At 37.4% G+C, this 25,890-nt stretch overlaps 1 protein-coding gene across 3 annotated transcripts in view; it reads left to right on the forward strand.

The window, feature by feature from the left end:
- Positions 1 to 25,890, forward strand: part of ANKIB1 (ankyrin repeat and IBR domain containing 1) — a 145,090-nt gene that overhangs the window by 70,550 nt on the left and 48,650 nt on the right. For all 3 annotated transcript variants that reach the window (XM_056118648.1, XM_056118650.1, XM_056118649.1), the window contains exons 3-6: positions 817 to 1,117; positions 15,091 to 15,273; positions 21,274 to 21,391; positions 24,666 to 24,874. In XM_056118648.1, the coding sequence (XP_055974623.1) occupies positions 817 to 1,117; positions 15,091 to 15,273; positions 21,274 to 21,391; positions 24,666 to 24,874 (811 nt within the window). The remainder of the gene's footprint in view (positions 1 to 816; positions 1,118 to 15,090; positions 15,274 to 21,273; positions 21,392 to 24,665; positions 24,875 to 25,890) is intronic.

Here is a 25,890-nt window from a genome sequence, read left to right on the forward strand (position 1 = left end):
CAGATTTTTGCTTGTGACTGACTTGTTTTTCTCAGCACCACTTATTGAAGGGGATTTCCTTGCTCTACTTTATACTTTCTGCTCCATTGGCAGATTTTAAAGACATCAAAGATGTCCATACATCTCAGTATTTGTCTCTTTATTCTGAATTCTGTTCCATTGCTCTGAGAATTTATTTTGTCTTATTCCTGTTTCACACTGTTTTGATTACTGCAGCTTTATATTATAATTCAAAATTGAAGGTAAGTCCTTCATCTTGTTTTTCCCTAAGATTTCTCTGCATAATCTGGGGGTTTTATTACTTCATATAGAGTCAACAGCTCTCAGAGAGCCCAGCAAGCTACCAAGAGTATCTTTCCCGCATGGCAAAGCTTGAAAGCTACCCTTGACATATTGGATATGCCAAACACAGTAACAAGTCTCACAATGTTACTGGGCCTGCTTGAGCAAATCGATGAACAACAGGAGAACAGTGACAATGACTACAATAAATAAGTTGTGCATGTATCTTTTTGGATTAATGTTTTTATGCTTTTTGGAATAGGTGCCCAGAAATGGAGCTATTGAGTCTTGTGGAATTTCTATTCTTAGTTTTTTTGTTTTAAAGACACCATTCTGTTTTCCATAGAGGTTGTACCAGACAACACAGAATAGAGTTGTTTTGTTTTGTTTTATAGCTATGAATTAGTAACTAAACTGCAAGAATTCAAACTATTAAGAAGTAATAATTCTACAAAAATTGTATTAGCATCTTAGGCGTGGATTTTATCTTAAATTCCTTATCTCTGTGCTCATGCTTTTCCTTTACCATTTCAGGACTTTTCTTTTTGGTAGAGATGGAAATCCAAACAAACGGAATGTACACAATGAAACATCTATGCATTTGTTGTGTATGGGACCTCAAATTATGATATCTGAAGGAGCCTTACATCCTCGCTTAGCAAGACCTGCAGAAGATGATTTTAGAAGAGCAGATTGTCTGCAGATGATATTAAGGTGGAAAGGAGCAAAGCTTGATCAAGGCGAATATGAGAGAGCAGCTATTGATGCAGTTGATAACAAAAAAAACACACCCCTACATTATGCTGCTGCCTCTGGAATGAAAACCTGTGTGGAGGTAGAACTTTGCTTTTTAAAAATATTTGATATGGTCAAATTTATGTCTCAATAATATGTAACCATAATTGGTGTTGTTTAAAATTAAGTACACTTATCCTTATTATGATTTTGAAAAGAATTAGGACCATTTTTTTTTCTCTTTTTGTGTCAAACCCAGTGGTTCTCAGGGGTTACTCCTGGCTCTGCCCTCAGGAATTATTCCTGGCAGTATACTTGGTGGACCATGTCGATGCCAGGGATCAGTTCTGGGTTGGCCACATGTGAGGCGAACACCCTACTTACTGTACTATCACTCTGGCCCCTAATCAAGACCTCTTTTAAATAAAGTAATTCCCTTATTTTTTCTGGGGAAATATTAAAACAAATTCAAAGTTAATCAATATTGAGAATAAAATATAAGCAAAAGCAATTAAAATTTACTGATATCCATAAAAATAGCATTTATCAATCAGATAATATATTGAGAATAAGATTTTAGAAGATACACACTTTCTAAAATGTAGAGAATGTGTATCTTCTAATATGGAAGATCTACTTAGAATAAGACTTTAAAAGATATACATTTTCTACATTTCAGAATGTAGAATTTCTAAAATGTAATACATTTTAGAAAATATCTTCTAATATAGGAGATCTACTTTTTTATACCAATATTTGGTAGCCAATTTATAAAACAGATATTGGCGATAACAAATCTTAGCAATGGAACCTATAACCATATTATCGAGAATTTTTTAGTTCCCTTATCAAGGAATACATAGTAATGAATAATAATGAGTACATGTATTGGAGTGGGGTTTGAAAAACACAAATGTTAATGTGCTAATTTTTACTTAATCTACTGTGCTACACTAAAGTGCTTTTGAATGTTACATTGTAAGTAAATTATACATTATCTATTAATTTATATCTGTAATAATAATGAGCTTAAATGAAATCAACCATATTACATACGATCCCGATTAATTAAGAAATCATTACTTTTCCCATCACTGCTGGGCCTGAGCAGCACTGTATTTCTAGCACAAATTCTGTACTAGAAGGTATGCATGGTTGGGCTGATTATCACTGGAAATAGCTCCTGGTTCCCCTGAGCACTGCTTGTAGATTCTATCTATCAATAAAAAAGAAATGATTACTCCTTAACCTGATCACTGTTATTCTACAATGAAGAGAATAGATTTTCTCAACTACTTTATATCATGTCCTACACAGTTCATAGAATTTCTTTCTTTTTCTTTTTTTCATTTTTGTTTGTTCTTTAGCCACACCTGGCAGTACTCAAGGCTTATTCCTGTCTCTGTGCCTAGGGATCGCTCTTGGGGGGTTGAGGGTGCTGGGTATTGAACCTGGGTGAGCAGAATGCAAGGTAAATGCCCTATCTGCTATATTATAGCCCCACTCTAGCCCCAGGAATTTCTTTCCTATGATGAATCACAGAGTACCTGCATTGTCAAAAAATATAAACCTGTATTGGCAAACCAGTGGTTCTAACCAAATAAAAATATATTTCTGAAAAATTAATATTTCCTTTTTAAATTTTATTTTTTTATTGAATCATCGTGTGATACAGTTATAAAGCTTTCATGTTTGAGCTTCAGCTATACAATGATCAAAACCTATCCCTCCACCAGTGCACATTTTCCACCACCAATGTCCCCAGTATCCCTCCTACCATCCTAGTCCTCACCTTGCCTCTTTGGTAGACAATTTTCCCAATACACTCTCTCTACTTTTGGGCATTATAGTTTGCTCAAATTTTCCCACCACCATTCAAGCCCCGCTGTCAGGGGCAGATGCTAGAGAATTTATTTTCTATTGCTCACTTTGAATATGATGAGAGATCTTGTGGCGCGCTTCTGGAATTCTAAGATTGTAAATGGCTGGGGTCCAGAGACATCTCTAGGATGATATCCATTTTGGGATTCAATTGGGAATCCCTCCACCGACCCACGCCTTTGGTGTGCTGAGATGGTGGGCGTGACAGCCAGGATTAAGAGCAGAGTGGCTGGGGAGCTAGGGAGGGACAGCCTGACTCCTCTGCCACCGCCACTGGAGTCTTAGTCCTGGAACCTGAATATCTGGGCCTTGGTTGTGGAATAGTTCCTTAACTTACATATATTTTATCCTTTTAAATTTATAAATATACCAAAAATAGGGATTTTATTTTCTTATTCATGTTGAAAGATTATAGTGAGAGCTGGGGAGAAAACTTAAGTGGTACATGCCTAGGGTGTGAAAAGACCCTGAGTTCAATCCCTGAGTTTAAACAACTACTGGGGTAATAATTTAGAGTCTTTGTCTCGGGTTTGTTACTTTTGTGATACAAAGATGTCCTATAAATTTAGGGTGTAGGGGAGCAATTGACAGTATTCCTGAGGCGGGGAACACCCGCGGGCGCCTGTGGGGGTTGACCCCGCGCCTCACCGTGCATGCTCGGTGTCAGACGTCCGGGCTCAACCCCCTTGTGGGTGAAACCTCTCCCGATTTGTTGGGCTGGGGTGATAGCACAGCGGTAGGTCGTTTGCCTTGCACGCAGCCAACATGCCGGACCCGAGTTCGATTCCTCCACCCCTCTCGGAGAGCCTGGCAAGCTACCAAGAGTATCTCGCCCGCAGGGCAAAGCCTGGCAAGCTCCCCGTGATGTATTCGATATGCCAAACACAGTAACAACAAAAGTCTCCAATGGAGACGGGCTTATATTTTTTAAGTAAGTTAGAGTGAAAAATACTCGTTTTCTCTACAGAGGTAGTAATTTTTTTAAATTGTAACTTTAATAACTTGCTTCCAGGCACCAGAGTGATAGCATGGTAGGTAAGGTGCTTGCCTTGCATACAACCGACCCTGTTTCCATCTCTGGCATCCCATGTAGTTACCCAAGCATGCCAGGAGTGATTCTTGAGTGCAGAGTCAGGAGTAACCCCCGAGCATTGCTGGGTGTGGCCCTAATATCAAAAGTAAGATTTTCAAATAAATAACTTGGGATGCTGGGGATTGAACCCTGGTCAGCTGCATGCAAGGCAAGAACCCTATCCACTGCATTATTGCTTCAACCCCAAGGGTATGGTGTTTTTACTAGCATAATTTTTACTTAGTGAGAAAAACTAGTGCCAGGTTTATTCTGATGTATTTTACAATCCTTGACCTTATATAAGTGTACATGTAGAATTTATATATTTCACTTCAGTATATCACATTATATAAACCATACCATTTGTTGTGTTTTCATTTTTCTGTATTAAGAAGCATTAGTTTAATATAAAACATCCCAAATGGAACTCTTTAATTGTCGTGGTTATATTTATTCTAGCTCTTATCAACAAGTTTCACTGTAACATTTTGTTCAAATAAACAAAATGTCTTTCATTTCTCTTATCTCTTAACTGTACACTTTTCCATTGTTAGGCCCTAAATGAGTTTTGACAGTACAAAGTATTAATTTAAACTGTAAGAGTTTCTTGAAGAAATGGATATTGGCTAATTTCCAGAGATAGACTGTATTTTCAGTGACATAGACATAAAATATGTTGAAATTCACATGACGTACTACATACCTGTTCTATATATTTTCAGGTTTCTTTATGTGATATGATACTCTTTTGATAAACAAGAAAACCTTAGTCTTTATAAGATTATTTCATGAGTACTTTGGTTTGTTTGTTTTAGGGTCACTCCCAGCAGTACTCAGGAGTTACTCCTGGCTCTGTGCTTAGAAATCCACTTTTGGTGGTGCTTGGGGATCATATGGGATATCAGGGATTGAACTTGCTTGGTTGCATGCAAAGCAAGCACCCTATACTGTAACTCTGGCACTGGTACTTTTTGTGAAGCTATTTATTGATACTGATTTTTATCATTAACCATAAAAATAATAACTATAGTAGCTAATATTTATATAGTTTTTTGTTATGGTACACATTTTATCATGTATGATGAAAGTTAAGGGTTGAGAAAAAAGTACCAACAGGTATTTATTAATATTTTTTTTACAAAGTTAAAAGATCATGATAAGATTTATACTTTGAACTCCTAAGAGTAATTATCTCTGAGACAGAAACTATTCTTGATATGAGGAAATACAAATTAAAATTTATGTTTAGGTGAGCATTAAACCTTGGTCTTAATAGACACTGTGGCAGGTGTGGTCTCCTCATGTAGTTAACTGGGGGGATAGAATTAGGCAGTATTGTATTCCCCTCCCAACATCACAGGGTTTTTCACAGCTAAAAAGAGAAGGGACTTTTCCACCTGGCTAACTTAAAAACTTCTCTAAATTCACTTTCTCTCTACCTAATTTTATCCCACATTACACTTTAATTCCACAAAGAACTTTTAAATACTATGTAATGAATGCTCAGTCTACAGAAATGCAGTTTCATTAAAATTTAAATCTTAAATTCAATTCAGCAAAATAGTAATATACTTTTTCTTAATTGCCGAAAGATTTTGTTTTTCTGAATAGACTTTGGAAGGGAAGTATGATTACATTTATTGAATATGACCCATTGAAAATTCCAGTGATTTTTCTTTTCTTGGCAAGTCTAGTCTCATCTAGAGAAATAAATAAAGCCTCAATTTTATTAGCATTTCACCTTTCACAGTGATTCAATAAATGACTAATACTAGTTTTGATATTGTTTCATACTTTATAAAAAGCATTTTTTAAGTGAGCATATTTTAGATAATTCCTCCATAGGTTTTCCTGCTTGTTTATTCAAAGCTTTAAGTGTTGCTAATTATTTGTCAGATATAATAGAGGTCATCAGAAAACTAAGGGTGAAAAGTCACAGTCTTTTTATTTTTACAGCCATAGGGCCTATTTGATACTTTGGCAATTATCAGAGCATTTTACACTTCATTGAAAAGTCATAAAAAACCATTCACAGGATAGATTGAAGAGCTTTACCCAATTATATTGTGTTTTTTAGCACCTATACCTTTAAAACTATGAAAAGAATACAGAGATTATAATCTTAGCTCAGCTACTGAGTAAGTTTGCCTAGTTGGGCCTCAGTTGTTTAGTATTTAATCAAAAAAGTTATGATCTTATTGATCAAAAAATATTTTTATTCTAAGGGATGTGTTAATTATTGATATAGACATTGAAGGAAAGCAAAGATTATCTTCATTTTACTTATCCCAGACGATTTTGTGGATTAGACTTTAGTAGTTAAGATTTCAATTCCACAACACAGTTTCACAGACAAACAACTCAGGAAGTTCATAGACTCAAAACCATGATTACAAGAACAACTATTAGGGCTACTTTAAGACAAGACAAGCCCCTCACATACACCAAACTTTGGCAGAAAAATGGAATAAAACCCCATAACAGTAATCTCTCTCAACATCAATGGGCTAAACGCACCAATTAAAAGACAGAATCGCAGGATGGATCAGAAAATTGAATCCAGCATTCTTCTGCTTGCAAGAAACATATCTGAACTGTCAGAGCAAACATAGACTCAGAGTCAACACTGAAAAACAAATCTACAGCAAACAACTCCGTCAAAAAAGCTGGGGTGGCCATTCTGGTATCAGACCACATTGATTTCAGACTGAAGAAGGTCACAAAAGACATTGAATGTCATTTTCTTTTTTTTTTTCTTTTTGGGTTATACCCAGCGTGCACGGGGGTTACTCCTTGTTCATTCACTCAGGAATTACTCCTGGCCATGCTCAGGGGACCATATGGGAGGCTGGGAATCGAACCCGTGTCGGGCCACATGCAAGGCAAACACCCTACCTGCTGTGCTATCACTCCAGCCCCTGAATGTCATTTCTTACTGATCAAAGGTTCTGTACATCAGGAAGAACTTACACTCCTAAATGTATAGGTACCTAATGAGGGACCAGCAGAATACTTAAAACAACTGCTCATAGACTTGAAGAAAGACAGCAATAGCAACACAATACCAGTGGGAGATTTTATCACCTCTTGATTGATCAACTAGACTCAAGTTTAGCAAGGACTACTTTATCTGAGGGAAGAAATGGAAGAAAGGGGCCTAGTAGATATATACAGGACACTTCATCCTCAAGAAGCTGAATATACATTCTTCTCAAGTGTGCATGGGACATTCTCCAAGAGAGACCACATGCTGGGCCACAAAACAGACCTCCATAAAATTAAGAAGGTAGAGATTCTATCAGCGCTCTTCTCAGACCATGATTCAATGAAAAATAGAAGTGAATCACACACAAACAGAAAATCAAACCAAATACCTGGAAATTAAACAGCTCACTACTGAACAATGTATGGCTTAGAAAGGAAATCAAAGATTCCTAGAAACAAATGAGAATGAAGACATGAGTTACCAGAACTTATGGGACACAGCAAAAGCTGTGTTAAGAGGAAAGTTTATAGCTCTACAAGCATTCCTCAGGAAGGAAGAGTGAGCCCACATGACTAACCTAACCTCACAGCTTAAGATCTTGGAGAATGACCAACAAAAGAAGCCCAACCCAGGAGGAAGAAGGAAATAATAAAACTTAGAGCAGAAATTAACAAGATGGAAGCCCACAAACAATGGAATATCAGTGAAACCAAGAGCAGATTCTTTGAGAAAATAGGCAAGCTCGATAAACTTTTAGCAAGAGTCACAAAGAAAGGGAGAGAGAAAACCCTAATAAACAGAATCAGAAATGAATAGGGGGACATCACAATAGAAACTACAGAAATTCAAAGGATCCTCAAAGATTATTTTGAGAATCTTTACGCCACGAAAAAAGAAAACCTCAAGGAATGTATAAAGTCCTGGATTCCTATAGCCTTCCAAGGCTGAAACAAGAAGACCTTGGAGTACCTGAACAGACTTATCACCATCGAGTAAATTGAAATGGTAATAAAAAGTCTCCCCAGACACAAAAGTCCTGGCCCAGATCGACTCATTAGTGAATTCTTCCAAATCTTTAAAGAGAACTTAGTCCCAATCCTTTTCAAGCTTTTCCAGGAAATCAAAGAATCAGAAACACTTTCGGACAGTTTCTGTGAAGCCAATATTACCCCAATATCAAAAGCAGACAGAGATGCCACAAAGAAAGAGAATTACAGGTCGATATCCCTGATGAATACAGAGGCAAAGATCCTCAACAGAATCCAACAACGCATCAAAAAGATCATACATCATGAACAAGTAGGATTCATCCCGGGGATGCAAGGATGGTTTCACATTTGCAAGTCAATCAGCATAATCCATCTTATAAATAAAAGAGAAGATAAAAATCATATAATCATATCAGTAGATGCAGAGAAAGCATTTCATAAGATCCAGCACCCATTTTGATGATGAAAACTCGCAACAAAATGGGCATTGAGGGAACTTTCCTCAGTGTAGTCAAAGCCATGTACCACAAGCCCACAGCAAGCATCACGAGCATCATTCTCAATGGGAAAAAACTAAAAGCCTTTCCTCCAAGATTGAGGACAAGACAAGGTTGCCCACTCTCACCACTCCTATTCAATATAGTACTGGAAGTTCTTGCCATAGCTGTTAGAGAAGAAAAAAGGTATCAGTGGCATACAGATAGGAAAGGAAGAGATCAAGCTATCACTATTTTCAGATGATATGATACTATACTTAGAAAATCCTTAAGACTCTATGAAAAAAGCTCCTAGAAACAATAGGTTTGTATAGTAAAGTGTCAGGCTACAAAATCAACACCCAAGAGTCCATGGCTTTCCTATATACAAATAATGAAAGCAAAGAACGAGATATTAAAAAAAAAAACCCTGAGGTGGTGCTGCTGAGTGATAGAGGCTTTTGAAGGCTGCAGTGCTAGTGATACTCTTTACTAGCTCGAAATCCCTTGGCTCCCCTCATCCCTATGAGACCCTGAAGGTCACACCCACAAACCACCTCCAACTGCTACTTAAAGATCCTTAATGGCCATGATCCAGAGACACACAAAAGAATCTCCAAACCGAGCAGCTCCCTGCAGAGATTTCTATAGACCCTGATTATCTAAAATCTTAGAACTCCAGGAGCACACAGTCTTCCCCCCACACACATACAACATCTTATGCTATTCATAACAAGCAGTACAAAAGAGAGTATGAGGTAGATTGTCTGCCAGAGGCAGAGGGAGGGGTGGGGGGGATACTGGGGACATTGGTGGTGGAAGATGTGCACACTGGTGGAGTGTTGGGTGTTCGATCATTGTATAAGTGAAACTCAAACAGGAAATTTTTTTAACTGTATCTCATGGTGATTCAATTTAAAAAAAAAAAAGATCCTGTTCACAATAGTGCCTCAGAAAATCAGGTACCTCAGAATAAGCTTAATTAAAGAGGGAAGAACCTATAGAAAGAAAATTACAAAACACTAGTTGAAAAAAATAAAAGAGGACACTTGGAAATGGAGATACATCCACTGCTCATGGATAGGTAGGATTACCATCAAAATGGCAATACACCCAAAGCACTATACAGATTTAACACGGTCCCTATAAAGATATCCATGACATTCTTCAAAGAATTAGACAAAACACTCCTGAAATTAATATGGAACAATAAACCCCCACAAATAGCTAAAGCAATCATTGGGTAAAGAAGATGGGTGATGTCACCTTCCCCAACTTCAAACTGTACTACAAAGCAGTAGTAATTAAAACAAGATGGTCTTGGGCTAGAAACAGACCAACAGACCAATGGAACAGAGTTGAATATTCTTTCACAGATTCTCAAATATATGATCACTTAATCTTTGATAAAGGAACAAGAAATGTGAAGTGGAACAAGGAAAGCCTTTTCAGCAAGTGGTACGGGGGAAACTGGACATCTACATGCAAAAACATGAACTCTGATCTCTGTCTAACTCGAGGCACAAAAGTCATATCAAAGTGAATAAAAAAAAAAGACCAGAATACAGAGAGAGCCCACAGAATGGGAAAGAATATTTATTTGCCGAATACCTATCTGATAAGAGATTAATATCCAGAATATACAAGACACTAGTAGAATTGTACAAGAAAAAATTTCCAACCCCATTAAAAAAATGGGAAGAAGAAATGAACAGAAGCTTCCTCAAAAAAGAAATAAAAATGGCCAAAAGACATATGATAAAATGCTCTACATCACTAATCATCAGGGAGATGTAAATTAAAACAACAATGAGATACCATCTCACACCACAGAGACTGGCACATACTAAAAAGTGCTGGGATGGATGTGGGGAGAAAGAGACTCTTTCATTGTTGGTGGGAATGCCTACTGATCCAGCCTTTTTGGAAAACAATATTGGCATTCCTTCAAAAACTAGAAATTAAGCTTCTATATGACCCAGCAATACCACTTCTCAGAATATATCCCGCGCGTGCAAAAAAGCACAATAGAAATGACATCTGCACCTGTATGTTCATTACAGCACTGTTCACAGTGGACAGAATCTGGTAACAACCGAGTGCCCAAGAACACACGACTTGTTAAAGAAACTTAAGTACATCTATACAATGGAATACTATGCATCTGTTAGGAGAGATGAATTCATGAAACTTGCTTGTAAGTGGAGGATCATGGAGAGTATTATGCTAAGAAAATGAGTCAGAAGGAGAGAGACAGACATAGAATGACTGCACTCATTTTTGGAATATAAAATATCATAATATGAGACTAACATCCAAAGACAGTAGAGACAGGGCCATGAAGATTGCTCCACAGTCAGAAGGCTTATGAGCTGGGGGAGAAGGCAGCTGGGATGGAGAAGGGATCACTAAGTCAACGATGGTTGGAGGGATCACTCAGGATTGTAGATGTGTGCTGAAAGTAGATAAAGGATCAAACATAATGGCCTCTCATTATCTGTATTGCTAACCGTAATGCTGATAAGTAGAGAGAGAGTAAGAGGGAAACTGTCTGCCATAGAGGCAGTGGTTGGGATGGGGCAGGGGGTGGTAGGGATACTGGGGACATTGGTGGTGCAAAATGTACACTGGTGGAGGGATGAGTGTTTTATCATTGTATGACTGAAACTCAAACATGAAAGCTTTGTAAGTATCTCATGGTGACTCAATAAGAAAAGAAGAAAGGGAGGAAGGGAGGGAAACAAAAAAAAGAAAAGGGAGGGAGGGAGAGATTTATGGTGACTTTTCTACCAACAATTTTCCCAGTATCTCCCTCTCCCCGCCTCCCATCCCCAGCCAAACCCTCCCCCCACCTCTGTGGCAGACAATTCCCCCTATACATGCTCTCTACTTTGAACATTATGGTTTGTTCGAATTTTCCTACCAGCATTTAAGCCTGCTTGCCAGGGGCAGATACTAGATAATTTATTTTCTATTGCTTATTATGAATATAATGAGAGGCCACACAGATTTCTAAAATTGTAAATGGTTGAGGTCCAGAGACATCTCTATAGGGGGCTAATCTATTTTGAGATTCATTTGGGAGTCTCTGGATCAAGGCCATTGATGGCCTGAGATGGCGCCTGGAGGCAGATCATGGGTGTGACCCCGAGAACTGCAAGCTGACTGGGAAACTGGGAGGGACGGCCCCTCTTAGTTTCTGCTATGAAGCCTGGAGTCTTAGTAATGGAACCCGCGTACCTGGGTTTTGCTTCTGGAAACTCGTGGCTGCCCGGGTTTCATTGCTCCATTCACTTCTGGTGATATTCAGGGAAGCATGTACAGGTGCCAGATATCTAACCAGGATAAGCCACTTGCAAGGAAGCATCATAAATATGGTACTCTCTACCTCTTGTCTGTTGCTTCTAATGATAATTTTTTTAACTGTGAAGAAGCATTTTATTTTGGTCTAATGACATTAGCGTGTTTTTTCTTTGTGTGGTTTTGAATCACCCCTTGTGGTGTTGAAGAGTTACTCTTAAGTTCTATGCTTGGGAGTGTTTCCTGCCTAGGATCAGGGAACCACGTGATGTGGGGTCCCCTGATCCAAACCTGGGGATCCCAACCTGGGCCTCCTGGCTTTTTGGGTCACACCCAGAGATGCTCAGTGGTTACTTCTGGCTCTGCACTGAGGAATTACTACTGGCGGTGCTGGGGGATCATATGGGATGACAGGGATCAAACCTGGGTCGGTCATGTGGAGGGCAAATACCCTATCCGCTGTACTATTGCTCCGGCCGCCTTATTTTTGCTTTTAAGCTTTTTGTTTTTTTCAGCCTCTCGGCTATATTGCCAGGAGTAGTATTGCTGGAACATATGGAAATTCAGTTTCTAGTTTTTTGAGGATTGTCAATATTATTTTCCAGAAAGACTCAGTTGCTCGGCATTCCCACCATCAGTGAATGACTCTGGTTGCTTCATACCTTCATGCAGTCACAGACCACTGAGCTGTCCCTAGACCTCCCTAATTTTGATTTTATTTTCTTTATGGTTAGAGTTAAATCACTGTATATAGAGGCTAATATTGTGAAGTGTTTGCCTATTTTTTCTTCAATGTATAATATGGTTTGGGTCTAATATTCAAATATTAAATTTAAGTCTTTAATACAATTTTGAGTTAATTTTTGTGCATGGTATGAGTTAGTGCTCAGTTTTTTTCTTTGCATGTGGCTGTCCTTTTCCTCGGTATTCCCCTGTTGCAGAGACTTCCTTTTTCTAGTCTTAAAATGAGCATGGTTTTATTTTTGTTGTTTTTGTTTGGTTGGTTTTTTTTATTGTATCACAGTGAGATACACAGTTACAAAGTTGCTTATGATTGGATTTTGGTCATAGGATGCTGCGGTTCCCATCTCTTCACCAGTGTACATACAAGATAGCATAGTTTTGATCCTGAATCAATCTGAAGCCTGCTTGCAGTTAACAAATATTTAAAAGGGGAATTGAGGTAAAGGATCTAGTTGAAATGAAAGGAAAATTTTCTTTTTCTTTATTTCTTCTCTTTCTTTCTTCTTTCTTTTCTTTTTTTTTTTTTTTTCTCCTTACACCTTACACAGCAGGACTTATTCCTGGCTCTAAACTAAGGGGCTATGTTGTACTGTGGTGGGGGTGGGGGTAGCAGTGGGTGTCAAACAAGGGTTTGCTGCATGCAAAAAAGCATCTAAATCCCTATATTATCTTTTTGACTTGCAGAGAATATTTAGTTTTTATTTCCTGCCTGTGCTGGCTATTATTGGGGAACCCTGTGGTGCCAGAGATCAAACCTTGGCCTTCTGCAGACCAGGCACACACTGAGCCTTTTGAACTATCTCTCCAGTTCTGAGTTTTCATTTGTAGGGATGGGGACTGCATTCTAGGTTATTTACCTCCAGTTATTCAGACTATTGAAAATTAGATCCAGAACCTCAATTTTAAGAGTTTTAAAAAAAGACACAATTAGATATAAATAGGAATATTATCTGCATGGAATTGATAGTTGAGAAATGCAAGAAAGTAATGTATGGATAAAGTTAAAGTCAAGTTTACATCATCAGTTTAGAGAATCACTATATTTAAAGAAAGTGAGAGCAAGAAGCAATCTTTGTAGGAAACAGAAAAAGCAGTGAGGTTAATCAAGATAATACAGTGTTAAGAATGCCAAGAGAATGTCAAGGAGACAAGAGAGTCATGTGACATGCTGTAGAAAGGTAAAGGATTATAAGATGAGGAATGACTAAGGTTTAAAAGGTTTTGATTCTCACTGAGTTCACTTTACTGAAATGGTCAGGATGCAAGTAAAATGCTGGGAATAATTGAGTCATTTGATCAGGAAGTGGAGAGGTAGTTTTTGTCAGTCACTAATTTGAGAAACATGACTGAGAAAGAACAGAGAGTATTAGGAAAATAGCTAAAAGGATAAAATTAAGGTAGAAACCTGATAGTACAGGACATAAGGTGCCTGCTTTGCATTTGGCAGATCCTGGTTCCTTCCCCATCAAGACATGGTTCCCCAAATACAGCTAGGAGTGGCCCCCAGGCACAGCAACAGTTTGTTGTTTGGCTGGATAACTAATGATACACGTGAAAACCATTTTAGTAAACACAGGTGTTAGTGACTGCAGTTCTAGCAGTTGTGTATCCTTTTTTTTTTCTCACTTTTTTTTTTTGAATATTCTTGAGATAGACCATGACAAAACTGTTTGTGATTGGGTTTCAGGCATACAGTGATCCAACATCTATCCCTCCACCGTGTACATTTCCCACCACCAGTGTCCCCTTTTCCCTCCCACAAACACCCCCAGAATCCCCCTTCTTCTCAGCCTCCCTCTATGGCAGGCATTTTCCTTCTTTCTTTCTCTCCATTTGTGCATTATGGTTTGCAATACAAGTATTAAGGGGTCATCGTGTTTTTTCAGGACATTCAGTATTTTTATAGGGGAGGTAAAACTGGAGTAGCTTTTTTAACTGGGTGGCAGCTTTGAGGTGTGGATGTGACTGCCAAGGCTTCCCGAAGTACAGGGAGATGGGGAAAGTAGCCCGTCCCAACCCCAAAAAAGCCAGAAGATTTTAGTCACAAAACCCACATACCTGAATTTTCAGCAGATTATATCTCGGAGGTCTGTTCCAAGATGGTAGAGTCATGGCAGGGGCATGGTGGCGACTTTGGATTGTGGAAGCAAGTGGCTGCTGGGGGCTCTATTGGGGCAGGCACCAGGCTAACCCAGCCCCTTCCGATTTACCCTAGTCTGTTCAGCCTTGCATGGGTCTGAGATTAACTGCGGCTTTTGATCTTGGGTATCCATGTTTAAGAAAGATACATAGGAATTTATAAAATTTAAAATGTTGAATAACTAAGATTTTATATTTAATCAAAACCTTATTTTAGAATTCACTAGAATACTTCACAATTTATTTGTAAAGTTTTAGGTGTGGATTTTTGTTGTTTTTATCCAAAGGAATTCATCTGTTTTCTGATTAACAGAAATCACTAATCTTAAAATTAGAAGCTACTGCTATCTAAATAGATGTTATTATCATTTCATTTATACATTGTACATTTTTATTGTGCTCATTTTAATTTTTTTATGTAAGCATGAAGTAACTTGACTTAAGTTTGTGGTTACAAATTTATTACTGTTTCTTAATTCATTTTAGCTTTTAGTAAAGCATGGAGGAGACTTGTTTGCTGAGAATGAAAATAAAGATACTCCTTGTGATTGTGCTGAAAAGCAGCACCACAAAGATTTGGCCCTTAATCTGGAATCTCAGATGGTGTTCTCAAGAGACCCTGAAGCTGAAGAAATCGAAGCTGAATATGCTGCATTAGACAAACGAGAGGTCAGATTTTTAAATAAAAATTATATGAATTTTACATTAAATTGATCAAATTTGCCTTTAATTTATTTTGGAGGTGCCAAGATTTTATTTTTTGGGTGGTACTGGTTTTAAATTTTTATTAACCTAGTTTGTGTAGTCTGCAGTATATTAAATGCCTAATCCACTACAAAGCCATAAATACAAAGATATGTCCAAAAACCGGTTGATGAAGTCTTTCCTTTAACATTTGTATGTTTTACACCTAGAGATGCTGGCATGTGATGTATGAATCCTAACTATTCCTACACTCCAGTCCTCTTTTTTCCCTTTTTTTGAATTGCTCATAACAAACAAACCATAGTATTTTTCCTGTTTTGGGGCCATATGTGGTGCTGTGGACCAAACCTGGCTGGGCTTTATGCAAGACAAGTGTCTTACCTGCTGTGCTATTGCTCAAACCCCAGAAATTTCTCTCTTCTACACAATGGAATACTACACAGCTGTTAGGAAATATGAAGTCATGAAATTTGCTTATAAATGGATGGACATGGAGAGTATTATGCTGAGTGAAATGAGTCAGAATGAGAGGGACAGATATAAAATGACTGCATCCATTTGTGGGATATAAATATGTGTGTGTGTGTGTGTGTGTGTGTGTGTGTGTGTGTGTGTGTAGGAGATTAGTATCCAAGGCCAGGAAAAATGGGGGCCAGGAGAACTGGTCAGTAGTTGCCACAAGAATGTGAGGGGGTAGGGCATTTGCCTTGCACGCGGCCGACCCGGGTTCGATTCCCAGCATCCCATATGGTCCCCTGAGTACCTTCAGGGGTAATTTCTGAGTGCAGAGCCAGGAGTGACCCCTGTGCATCGTCGTGTATGACCCAAAAAGCAAAAAAAATGGAATGTGAAGGGGTGAAGGGCAGTTAGGAGAAAGTACTAGTATGACAATAATAGTTGGAAATAATCATTTTGGACAGGAACTGAATGTTGAAGGTAAGTAAAGGGATATACCTGATAAGCTTTCAATATCTGTACTGCAAACTATAAAACCCAAAAGGAAAGGGGAGAGAGGGAGGAGGGAGGGAGGGGAAACTGGTGACCTTGGTGGTGGGGGAAATGTACATTGGTAAAGGGACTGGTGTTGGAACATTATATGACTGAAACAAACAAACAAAAAAAGATGGGGAGTTTTATTTGTTTGTTTGTTTTATGCTTTTTTGGTCACACCCAGCGATGCACAGGGGTTACTCCTGGCTCATGCACTCAGGAATTACTCTTGGTGGTGCTCGGGGGACCATATGGGATTGCTGAGAATCAAACTCAAGTTGGCCGAGTGCAAGGCAAATGCCCTACCCGCTGTGCTATTGCTCTAGCCCCAGATGGGGAGTTTTTAATTCTGTGTTTATGCTCAAACCACCATCTTGTTTAAGTTGAAACAGTAATCTTTCATTTTTGTCCTAATTTCCCAGGATATAGTGATATCTTTATCTGTCTGGGAAACAAGCAAATCTTATTAAAGTCCAATCCAGTAATAAAAAAAAAGAAAAAAGAAATTTCTTTCTTAAAAACTAAAAACGGGACCCAGGTTGGTAGGGCTCTTGCCTGACCCAGGTTTGATCCCTGATCCATTATGTCCCCTCAGCCCTTCCAGGGGTAAGCACTGTCCCAAAAATAAAATTAAACTAAAAAATAACTTCTCCTTAAACCATTTTTTCCCAAGCCCTATTCTTTTTCACTTCATTTTTATCTCTGATTTCTATATGAGAAAAACTAAAAAAGTTGTCTATAAAGCCACTTCTTTGCTTTCATTTTATCTTTCACTCAGAGTTCTTCAGCCTATACCTGCAGGCCAGTATGCAGTACCAGTTCTAAATACTGGTCCAGAGACTAGCAGGTATAATCAAGGTGGTAAAACTTTTATGACCAGTGGTTAAAGAATGCTGCTTTAGCCCATTACGATTATTTTCCCTTCTACAAAGATGAAACTTCTCTTGTCGTAGACATTAAGGCCAGTGTGTTGCCAAATCCAGTTAGGTACTTTTCTCTCCTCATCTTATTTGAATTCCTCTGCAAATATTGATACAATAGACTACTCTCTCCTTAATGACACATTTCCTTTAGAATAACATAATTTTCTGATCTCTCTCTCTCTCTCTCTCTCTCTCTCTCTCTCTCTCTCTCTCTCTCTCTCTCTCTCTCTCTCTCTCTCCCCAAGCGATATTGGGGCAGTGCTCTGAGAATAATGTAGTGCTTGGACTCGAAGCTTTCGCCATAGCACTAAACTATGTATTAGAGGAAGATTGAAATATACTAAAAATGATAGTTACAGTTATTGAAATTTACTTTATTCTTCTATTATGTTATATTACCTAAATTTTATGATAAATATTTATTGCTAAATGCATAAAATAGTTTCCTTCTTGAATTGTCTCTAGTGGTAGTAGTGTCTTCTGTATACTACCAGACTTTCTTTGAAAGATTGGAGTGGGGAGTTAGGCCACAGCCGTCAGTGCTCAGGAACTATTCCTGGCTCTGAACTCCGGGATCACTTCTATTGGTGCTTAGGGGACCATACGTGGTACCAGGAATCAGACAGGACTGGCCATGTGCAAGGCAGGTTCCTTAACCCTATCTACTACTATACCTCCAGCCCATATACTACCTGACTTAAGGGAAAATATATACATACTGAATTTTTAATATAAAAATAAGATCATATCATGAGTTCTAAAACATCTTACAACTTAACAGTACGTAATGAATGTCTTTTTAAAGTTATAACATACTGTCTTTATATACTTACTGAAGAATATTAAAAATAATTTAGACATTTTTGCCATTAAAAATAGTCAAAGGGTCGTCCTAGTATATGGCTTAAAGGATAGAGTAGATGCCTAGCAATGTTTGAGGCCTGAATAAGAAACCCAGCAAGTTCACATCTCCCCCAGCACTACTGATTCTCACCATGATTTCCTCTAGCAACAAGAGTCCTAACACTGTAATGCCAGGTGAGCATTGAATTTTGGGCCTACAGCATACTGCATTGGTATGAGTGTCCCTTAAGCATGGTTGAGTATGACCCCTAAAATTAAAAAAATAACCAGAACACTCAAAGGGAATAATGTCTGATGGTCATACATACATCTTTATCCAGTTGTATAATTATTGCAGTTAAAATTGTGAAATTGTGAATTCTGAGGTCAGAATGGGTTTGTATCTTTATAAATTACTTACTGTATTACCTTGAGTAGCCTTCTGTTTTTTTCTTCCTTAAAATGTAGATAATTACTTCACAGACTTATTATAATTTTTAAACATGTATAAATGCTTAAAACAGTTCTCAATTCATTATAACTTACTATATTTGCTTTTATAAACATATCATTTTGCAGCATTTACATATACATTTAAAAAGGTTTATTCAGGAGCTGGAGTGTAGCACAGTGGGTAGGGCGTTTGCCTTGCACGTGGCCAACCCGGGTGTGATACCCAGCATCCTATATGGTCCCCCGAGCACCGCCAGGACTAATTCCTGAGTGCAGAACCAGGAGTAACCCCTGAGCATTGCCAGGTGTGACCAAAAAAGTTAAATAAATAAATAAATAAATAAAAGATTTATTCATATAAGATTGCAGAAACTTTTCATGTGTGCCATGATATTTATACATTTTTAAACTGGAATAAATGTTGTTAAGCCATTCTAAAAATATTTTAATAGCTTACTTCCAGTAGTGTAGTAGAAATTTTTTTTCCTTGCTTCTTTGTCAATATTAGATATTAGATATTATTAGTGTTCTCTCCTTCGCCAATTTAGGACAAATAAATGATACCATTGAAATTTGTTTTCTGAATTATTTTTGAATTGATAGTTCATTTGCTTTTTTCTATGAATTGTATTTTGTTAATACTGTCCAAGAACATTTTGTGCATGTTGTTTTTTTTTTAATATCCTAAACCTTTCACTTCTAGGGTATTCAGAGGTATATATTTCTTTTTTCTTTTAAGGGTTCCGAGTTAATAATACACTGATATTATAGCACATGCTCCTATATTTTACCTACTTTCATCCTATATTTTATCTACTTTTTGGTTTTATTAAATCTATATTAGGCTTATATTTGTCTGTTCTTTCATAATGTAAAAGAATAATACTTAATGGATGCTTATAACAGCAATATCCCAATAGCTCAAAGCTGAAAAAAACCAAAGTGGCTTATCAACAGATGAATGGATGAGTAAAATACAGTGGAATGTTAGCCATATAAAGGAATGAAATACTAATACATAATAAAATATGAATCAATCTCAAAAATAGTGTGCTAAGTGAAAGAAACAAGACATATAAAAGGTGACATATTGAATAATTCTATTTATGTGAAATACTCAGAATAGGTAAATCTGTGACACAGAAACTGCACAGTAGTTACTAATTTCTAGAGGAAGTAAGAAATGGGTAGTTACTATATAATGCAGATGGATTTTTTTTTCTGATGTCTTTATCTTGGAATTGAGTACAACTGCTGGTTGTACAACATTGTGAATGTACTAGAGATTATGGAATTATATATTTTTTTTATGTAGGAGTACTGCTATTTATTCAGCCACTGATTAGGCTGATTGAATTGTGCATGAACTCCACCTTACTTTCCCCCCCCCCCCATTTTTTATAATTTTATTTATTGAATCACAGTGAGAATAGTTACAAAGCTTTCAGGTTTAAGTCTTGGTCATACAATGAAATACCCATACCTTTACCCTTGCCCGTTATCCACCACAAAATCCTCAGTATACCCCCATCCCACACCCTTTCCCTATCTGTGGGGCAGATGATTTCCAAATTACTCTCTCTATACTTTGATTACATTCAACATTTCAACACCAGACCCACCATTATTATTTGGGATTTTACCCCAGCATTCAGATCTGCCAAAAAGGCAACAATAGACAATTTGTTTTCTATTGCTGGTTATGAATAACATATGATGTTGCGTGGCTGTAGTAGTGGCCGCGTGATTTTGAAATTCCGAAATTTTAACAATTAAATCTGGAGGGCTTTCTTGCCTAAGCCTGCTGGGTTTCAAGACTTGTTCCTAAGTCTCTGGGATCATGGCCATTAAGCAGCTTGATCAGGAGCCAGAGAGGCCATTTGTGAGCGGCAACTCAGGGTCTCCTTGGGGTGGGGAGAAAAGGGCCAGCTCCAACCCCATCCCATAAGGCCCCATGTGTCTCATCACTGCGGGCCCAAAACTGACTGTCCAATGGCCTCTGGTGGATGGCAGCCACCGAGACGCCAAGGGGGAACAGGCCAAGGCATGAAACCTATTCCCACCTGGGGTAGCCCAGTGCTGGTAGCCTACTGCAGGGACCAGACGCATTTCCGCCAAAAGCTGTTGGGTTTCGAGATTTGTTATTGAGTCTCTGGATCATGGCCATTAAGCAGTTCAATCAGGAACCAGAGAGCTCATGCCTCCAGTTATATAGCTGAGCCAGAGGTGGTTTTTGGGTGTGGCTCCCACATACCTAACTTTTGGTCGTTTACTTTCTTGGTAAATTTTGCCCCAAGTTTTGGGGGTCTGGCCAAAGGCACAGGAGCAATTTTGGTGTATCTGGAAGTCTGAAGGCGCCATCAGGCTGCTGATGCACTGGCCTCACAGGTACAGATTGACCTGCTGGCAGCACCATACCCCCTGAATTATATACTTTAAAGTGATTGAAGTTATGTGAACTTCATATAATTTTTTTAAAAAACAGTTTTTTAAAATGCAATTTTATTCCTTCAGTTTTGACTCTGGTAAATAGTTTTACATGCCCCATATATTAACCTATATAAATAGTACTTTAAAAATATTCATGTTTTACAAGATGAAATACCTATTTTAGCTAAGTTCTTAACTAATCACTGATCTCTTTCCTCTAGATGGTTAGCATTTTTAAGTTGATAAAGTTAACTTCTTAATTCCATCTTTTATTAAAACTGAGTGAACACTTAAGTAGTTTAACTTTTTCTTCTTATTTTCAAAGCCTTATGAAGGATTAAGACCTCAGGATCTTCGTAAATTGAAAGATATGCTTATTGTGGAAACTGCAGACATGCTTCAGGCCCCACTGTTTACTGCTGAAGCTTTACTTCGAGCTCATGGTAATGGAGAAATGTCTTATATTTGCAATAATGTGGATGCTATTTGAAACTTCAAAGTTAAAAGATGTCTAGTTATTTTAAAATAAAATTTGGGCTGGAGAGATGGTATAGTGGGTAGGGTGCTTTTCTTGCATGCAGCTGACCCAGGTTCCATCCCTGGCACCACATACAAGCATTGCCAGGAGTGATCCTAGAACTCAGAGCCTGAGCACCACCAAGTGTGGCCTAAAAATACAAAGGGGGAAAATAAAACTAAAGGCCAAAATGGTAGCTCTTGAGCTGTGTGCATTCTTTGTGCATTCTTTGCGGCCTGGGTATGATCCCTAGCACCATTTGGACCACTCAGCACCACAAGGAGCAAACCTTGAGAACAGCCAAGAGAACACTGCTAGATGTGGTTCCCAAACCAGAACAAATAAATAAGTAAATAAATAATAAAACTAGTTTGTTAACACATAAGCATGTACTACTATAGTATCAGTGGTCGTATTTGAATGTGGTAATAAACACAAATTACAGTGCCAGCATCAGGACAAGCATAAATCATTTTTTGCTTAGTGGTTATTAGACATTATCCTCATAACATTTTGTGTTTTCATATATAAGCTAGGCAGAGCTATAGCACAGTGGGCTTGGCATTTGCCTTGCATGTGGCAAACCCAGGTTCGATTCCTTCGTCCCTTTCAGAGTGCCTGGCAAGCTACTGAGAGTATCCCACCAGCTCGGCAGAGCCTGGCAAGCTACCTGTGACGTATTCAATATGCCAAAAACAGTAACAACAAGTCTCACGATGGAGATGTTACTGGTGCTCCCTCGAGAAAATCGAACAACAGGAGGACAGTGCTACAGTGCTACTAAGGCATAATTTATTTTATGGCTTTTCAAATAGCCATCCAAATTCTATTGTTTTTGAAGCTAAGATCACACTCCCAATCGTATACTTCTCCTTTATCTCTGCTGCTACTAACCATCTAGTCTTATGCTTCCAACATCTCCCTTATATTGCCTAATAGCTTTCTGTAAAGTCTGCCCTCTCTCCACTCTTGCCATATCAGTTGCTCTTCGTTTTTCTGTGCCATAATCAGAATGATCTTTTTGAATCTTGTTATGCCATAATTGCAAGTCCAGCTTTTTACTATTGGCCTGTCACCTCTAAGATGAAATAGAAGTGTAACTGAAATATCTTCTTTTACCTGCTCCCTGTCCTTTCTCATCTCACACATTGCTTCCCCTGTGGTTTGCATGCTCTGGTGACATTGACCTTTTTACTTTCACCAGGATGCCACTTTTGCTCCTGCCATGTGGTCTTTGAACATGTGGTGTAACATCTGTATAGAATGTCTTTTACCTAATTAACATAATATTTTCCTTCAGATCTCTTTCAAGCCATTTTCTCAGTTTTACTTCCCTGACTCATTGACTTGGATTCTTCAGGGCACTTTTAACAGTAGAGATCTGGTTGGGTTTTTTTTTTTTTTCAGTATGTCAGTTTTTACTTTACAACCTTATTACAGACTTGAAATCTCATGAAGGCAGGAATTAATATATCCTACCATTGTATCCTTATTATCTGGCATAGCTGAGTAACATGCTAAAGATAATTCAATAGATGAATGATGTGGCAGAATCTAAGCAACAGTTATTTTGAAAAGTTATTATACTATTAGAAAAAAACAACAATTTGGTATATTCAGTGTATTTTTTAACTTTGATTATTCTTTTCATTAAAAAGCAACAGTGGAATAACAACGCCATTATTCTAAGAAAAGTATTTTTCGATTTGTAAGTTATGACTATGAACACTGAAGTCCATTTTCAAATATTTCCTGAAATCTTTCTTGCCCAGTTTTTTAAATTGCTAATATTTTCCTCTTCTTTGTAATCTGAACCCTACATCCAATCTCATTTTCTATCTCCTAACCACAACATGATATACTGTAAGAACTACCTATCTTTTCATTTTGCTTCTGTGCCTTTGCATGCATGGTTTATACAGTCAGAAAGGCAATCCATCTATCTTTATTCTAAGTCTGAATCATAATAATCTAAGTCACCAAACATGACTGAACATGGCTGAAACAGTCTACATAGAAAATTTCCATAGTAATTTGTATTTGAGTAAAAATCTATATAGATTGGGCCTACTGTGAATAATTGACTATGTTAAACTTGACCACTATTTCTTATAATCACAAAACTTGGTTTCATATTGCTTGTCTTCCTCTATGAGCCTGGGCAAGTTATATAAATTCCCCTGAGTCTGTCTGTCTGTCTGTCTGTCTGTGTGTCTCTCTCTCTCTCTCTCTCTCTCTCTCTCTCTCTCTCTCTCTTTTCCTTAAATAATGATTGAACAGTTTTTTGGGACAAGTTGAAATACTGCATATGAAACATCTCCCAAATATAATTGGATACACTGGTTTGTTGTTGTTGTTGTTGTTGTTGTTTTTCTTTTTGGATCACACCCGGTGATGCTCAAGGGTTACTCCTGACTCTGCACTCAGGAAATACCCCTGGCGGTGCTCAGCAGACCGTATGGGGTGCTGGGAATCTAACCCGGGCCGGCCACGTGCAAGGCAAACACCCTACCCTCTGTGTTTTCGCTCCAGCCCCTGTTTATGTTTTTAAAGAACTAATTTTTATGACTCAAGATTGTAATAGTAATAATAATACTATCTGAAAGGGTATTCATAATATGAAGATAATTCTTTTTAGTTAACCCAGTTTTGAGACCACTTAAAAAATTTATACCTGAGTCACTAAAGCTTTATTTAAAACAATAGTCCCTTCAGAAGTTCCTTCTATTTTCAAGTAGTATATCAAATAATTTTTAGAACTTTTGGTATTCTGACATTTTCATACATAATAAGCTCTGAAGTCATTTTATAACGACACCAGTGAAGCAAACTACAAATTCATACTCTTTTCTAGAAAGAATAAACCATCTAAATCCTACACCAAGAAAATTGTAGTTAATTTTGAAAGAGAAATATAAATCATTCTTTCTGTGTTTCTAGTAAAGAGGACAAGGAATTTGGGCCACAGTGTTAGATATTTGGCACAGTTGGAAGCCTTGGTAAATTATAGAAGTTTAAATTCTATGAAAATTAATAAGTATAACATCTAAAATTTATAATTGCTATGTTGATATAACTATTTTCTTCCTTAGATGATTTATAGCTCTTTATCTCTACTGTTTCCTTTTGTTGTTACAAAACTCTTAAACATCACCATTTTTGCTCTGAATTATGAAAGATCCATTTCATTTTTCTTAAAGACTGGGACAGAGAGAAGTTACTTGAAGCCTGGATGTCTAACCCAGAGAACTGTTGCCAACGATCAGGTGTTCAAATGCCAACTCCTCCACCAAGTGGATATAATGCCTGGGACACGCTTCCTTCTCCAAGGACTCCACGGACTACTCGCTCCTCCGTCACTTCTCCAGATGAAATAAGTTTATCTCCTGGAGATTTGGAAACCAGTTTGGTATGGTATTCCAAATTATTACCTTTGTGTTTATTAGTCTCTTAATTTGTATTTACTTCTTTTGTTTGCTTTTTATTTTTTATTTTGAACCATACCTAGTGGAGCAAGGGAGATAATTCTCCCAGTGCTGTGTTAGGGTGTCTCACAGCATGCTTGGGGGATCATGTAGTGCATGGGATTGAACCTGAGGCTCCCGCATGCAAAGTACATCCTCCAGACCTTTGACCTGCCTCCCCCATCCACTTGTCTTTTAATTTTTTTATTTACTAATATTGCTCTGTGTAACCTTGCAGATTTTTGTATTTGAATTCTTTATCCTTTTTAAATATTTCAGTTATTTCACAACAGTAAACTTATTATCACAAAGTATTTTAGTGATTATTAAACTATAGGTGAAAAAAATTTTATTTTTTTAATTCAGTCAGAACAATTTTATGAAAAGAATTTGAGAAAATTGCCCATTTACCAATATTCTTACTTAAAACAATAGTTGTTTAAAGTTTCAAACGTGCAATATTGAAATATCTAACATTATTTATGATAACCACCTTAAATCAGATATTTCATAGCAATTTTTGTACTGAAAATTTTATAATATTTATAAAGACATTTATAACTATGTTTTTTATAAAGCTTTTAGAGTTTGTTATGTAGATTCATTTTCATAATGATTTCTTTTTAGTAAGGAACAATACTACTTTGTCTGCGTTTTCAGTTGGCATACATAGTTTGTGTTCCAAGAAGTTTTGGTATGTTTTTAAAATGATTCAGCCACTCAAAATATGTGGAAAACATGAAAGCATCCAAGTTTTATCCAGGCCTTTTGTTATATAGAATCTTATCTATAATTTTTATCTGAAACATTATAAAATGTTTGCTTTATAGTAAGGCCTTATATAAAAAATACATAATTTTTCTAAATAGAAATCTCTAAGATCTCTAAGTTGCTATTGTAAATATCTCGAGTTCTGTACCGAAAACATAGTTACTATGTTTATATAAATTATTCTGGAATG

This window comes from Sorex fumeus, unplaced genomic scaffold (assembly GCF_029834395.1).
Source record: "Sorex fumeus unplaced genomic scaffold, SorFum_2.1 ptg000037l, whole genome shotgun sequence".
NCBI classification, from domain to species: Eukaryota; Metazoa; Chordata; class Mammalia; order Eulipotyphla; family Soricidae; genus Sorex; species Sorex fumeus.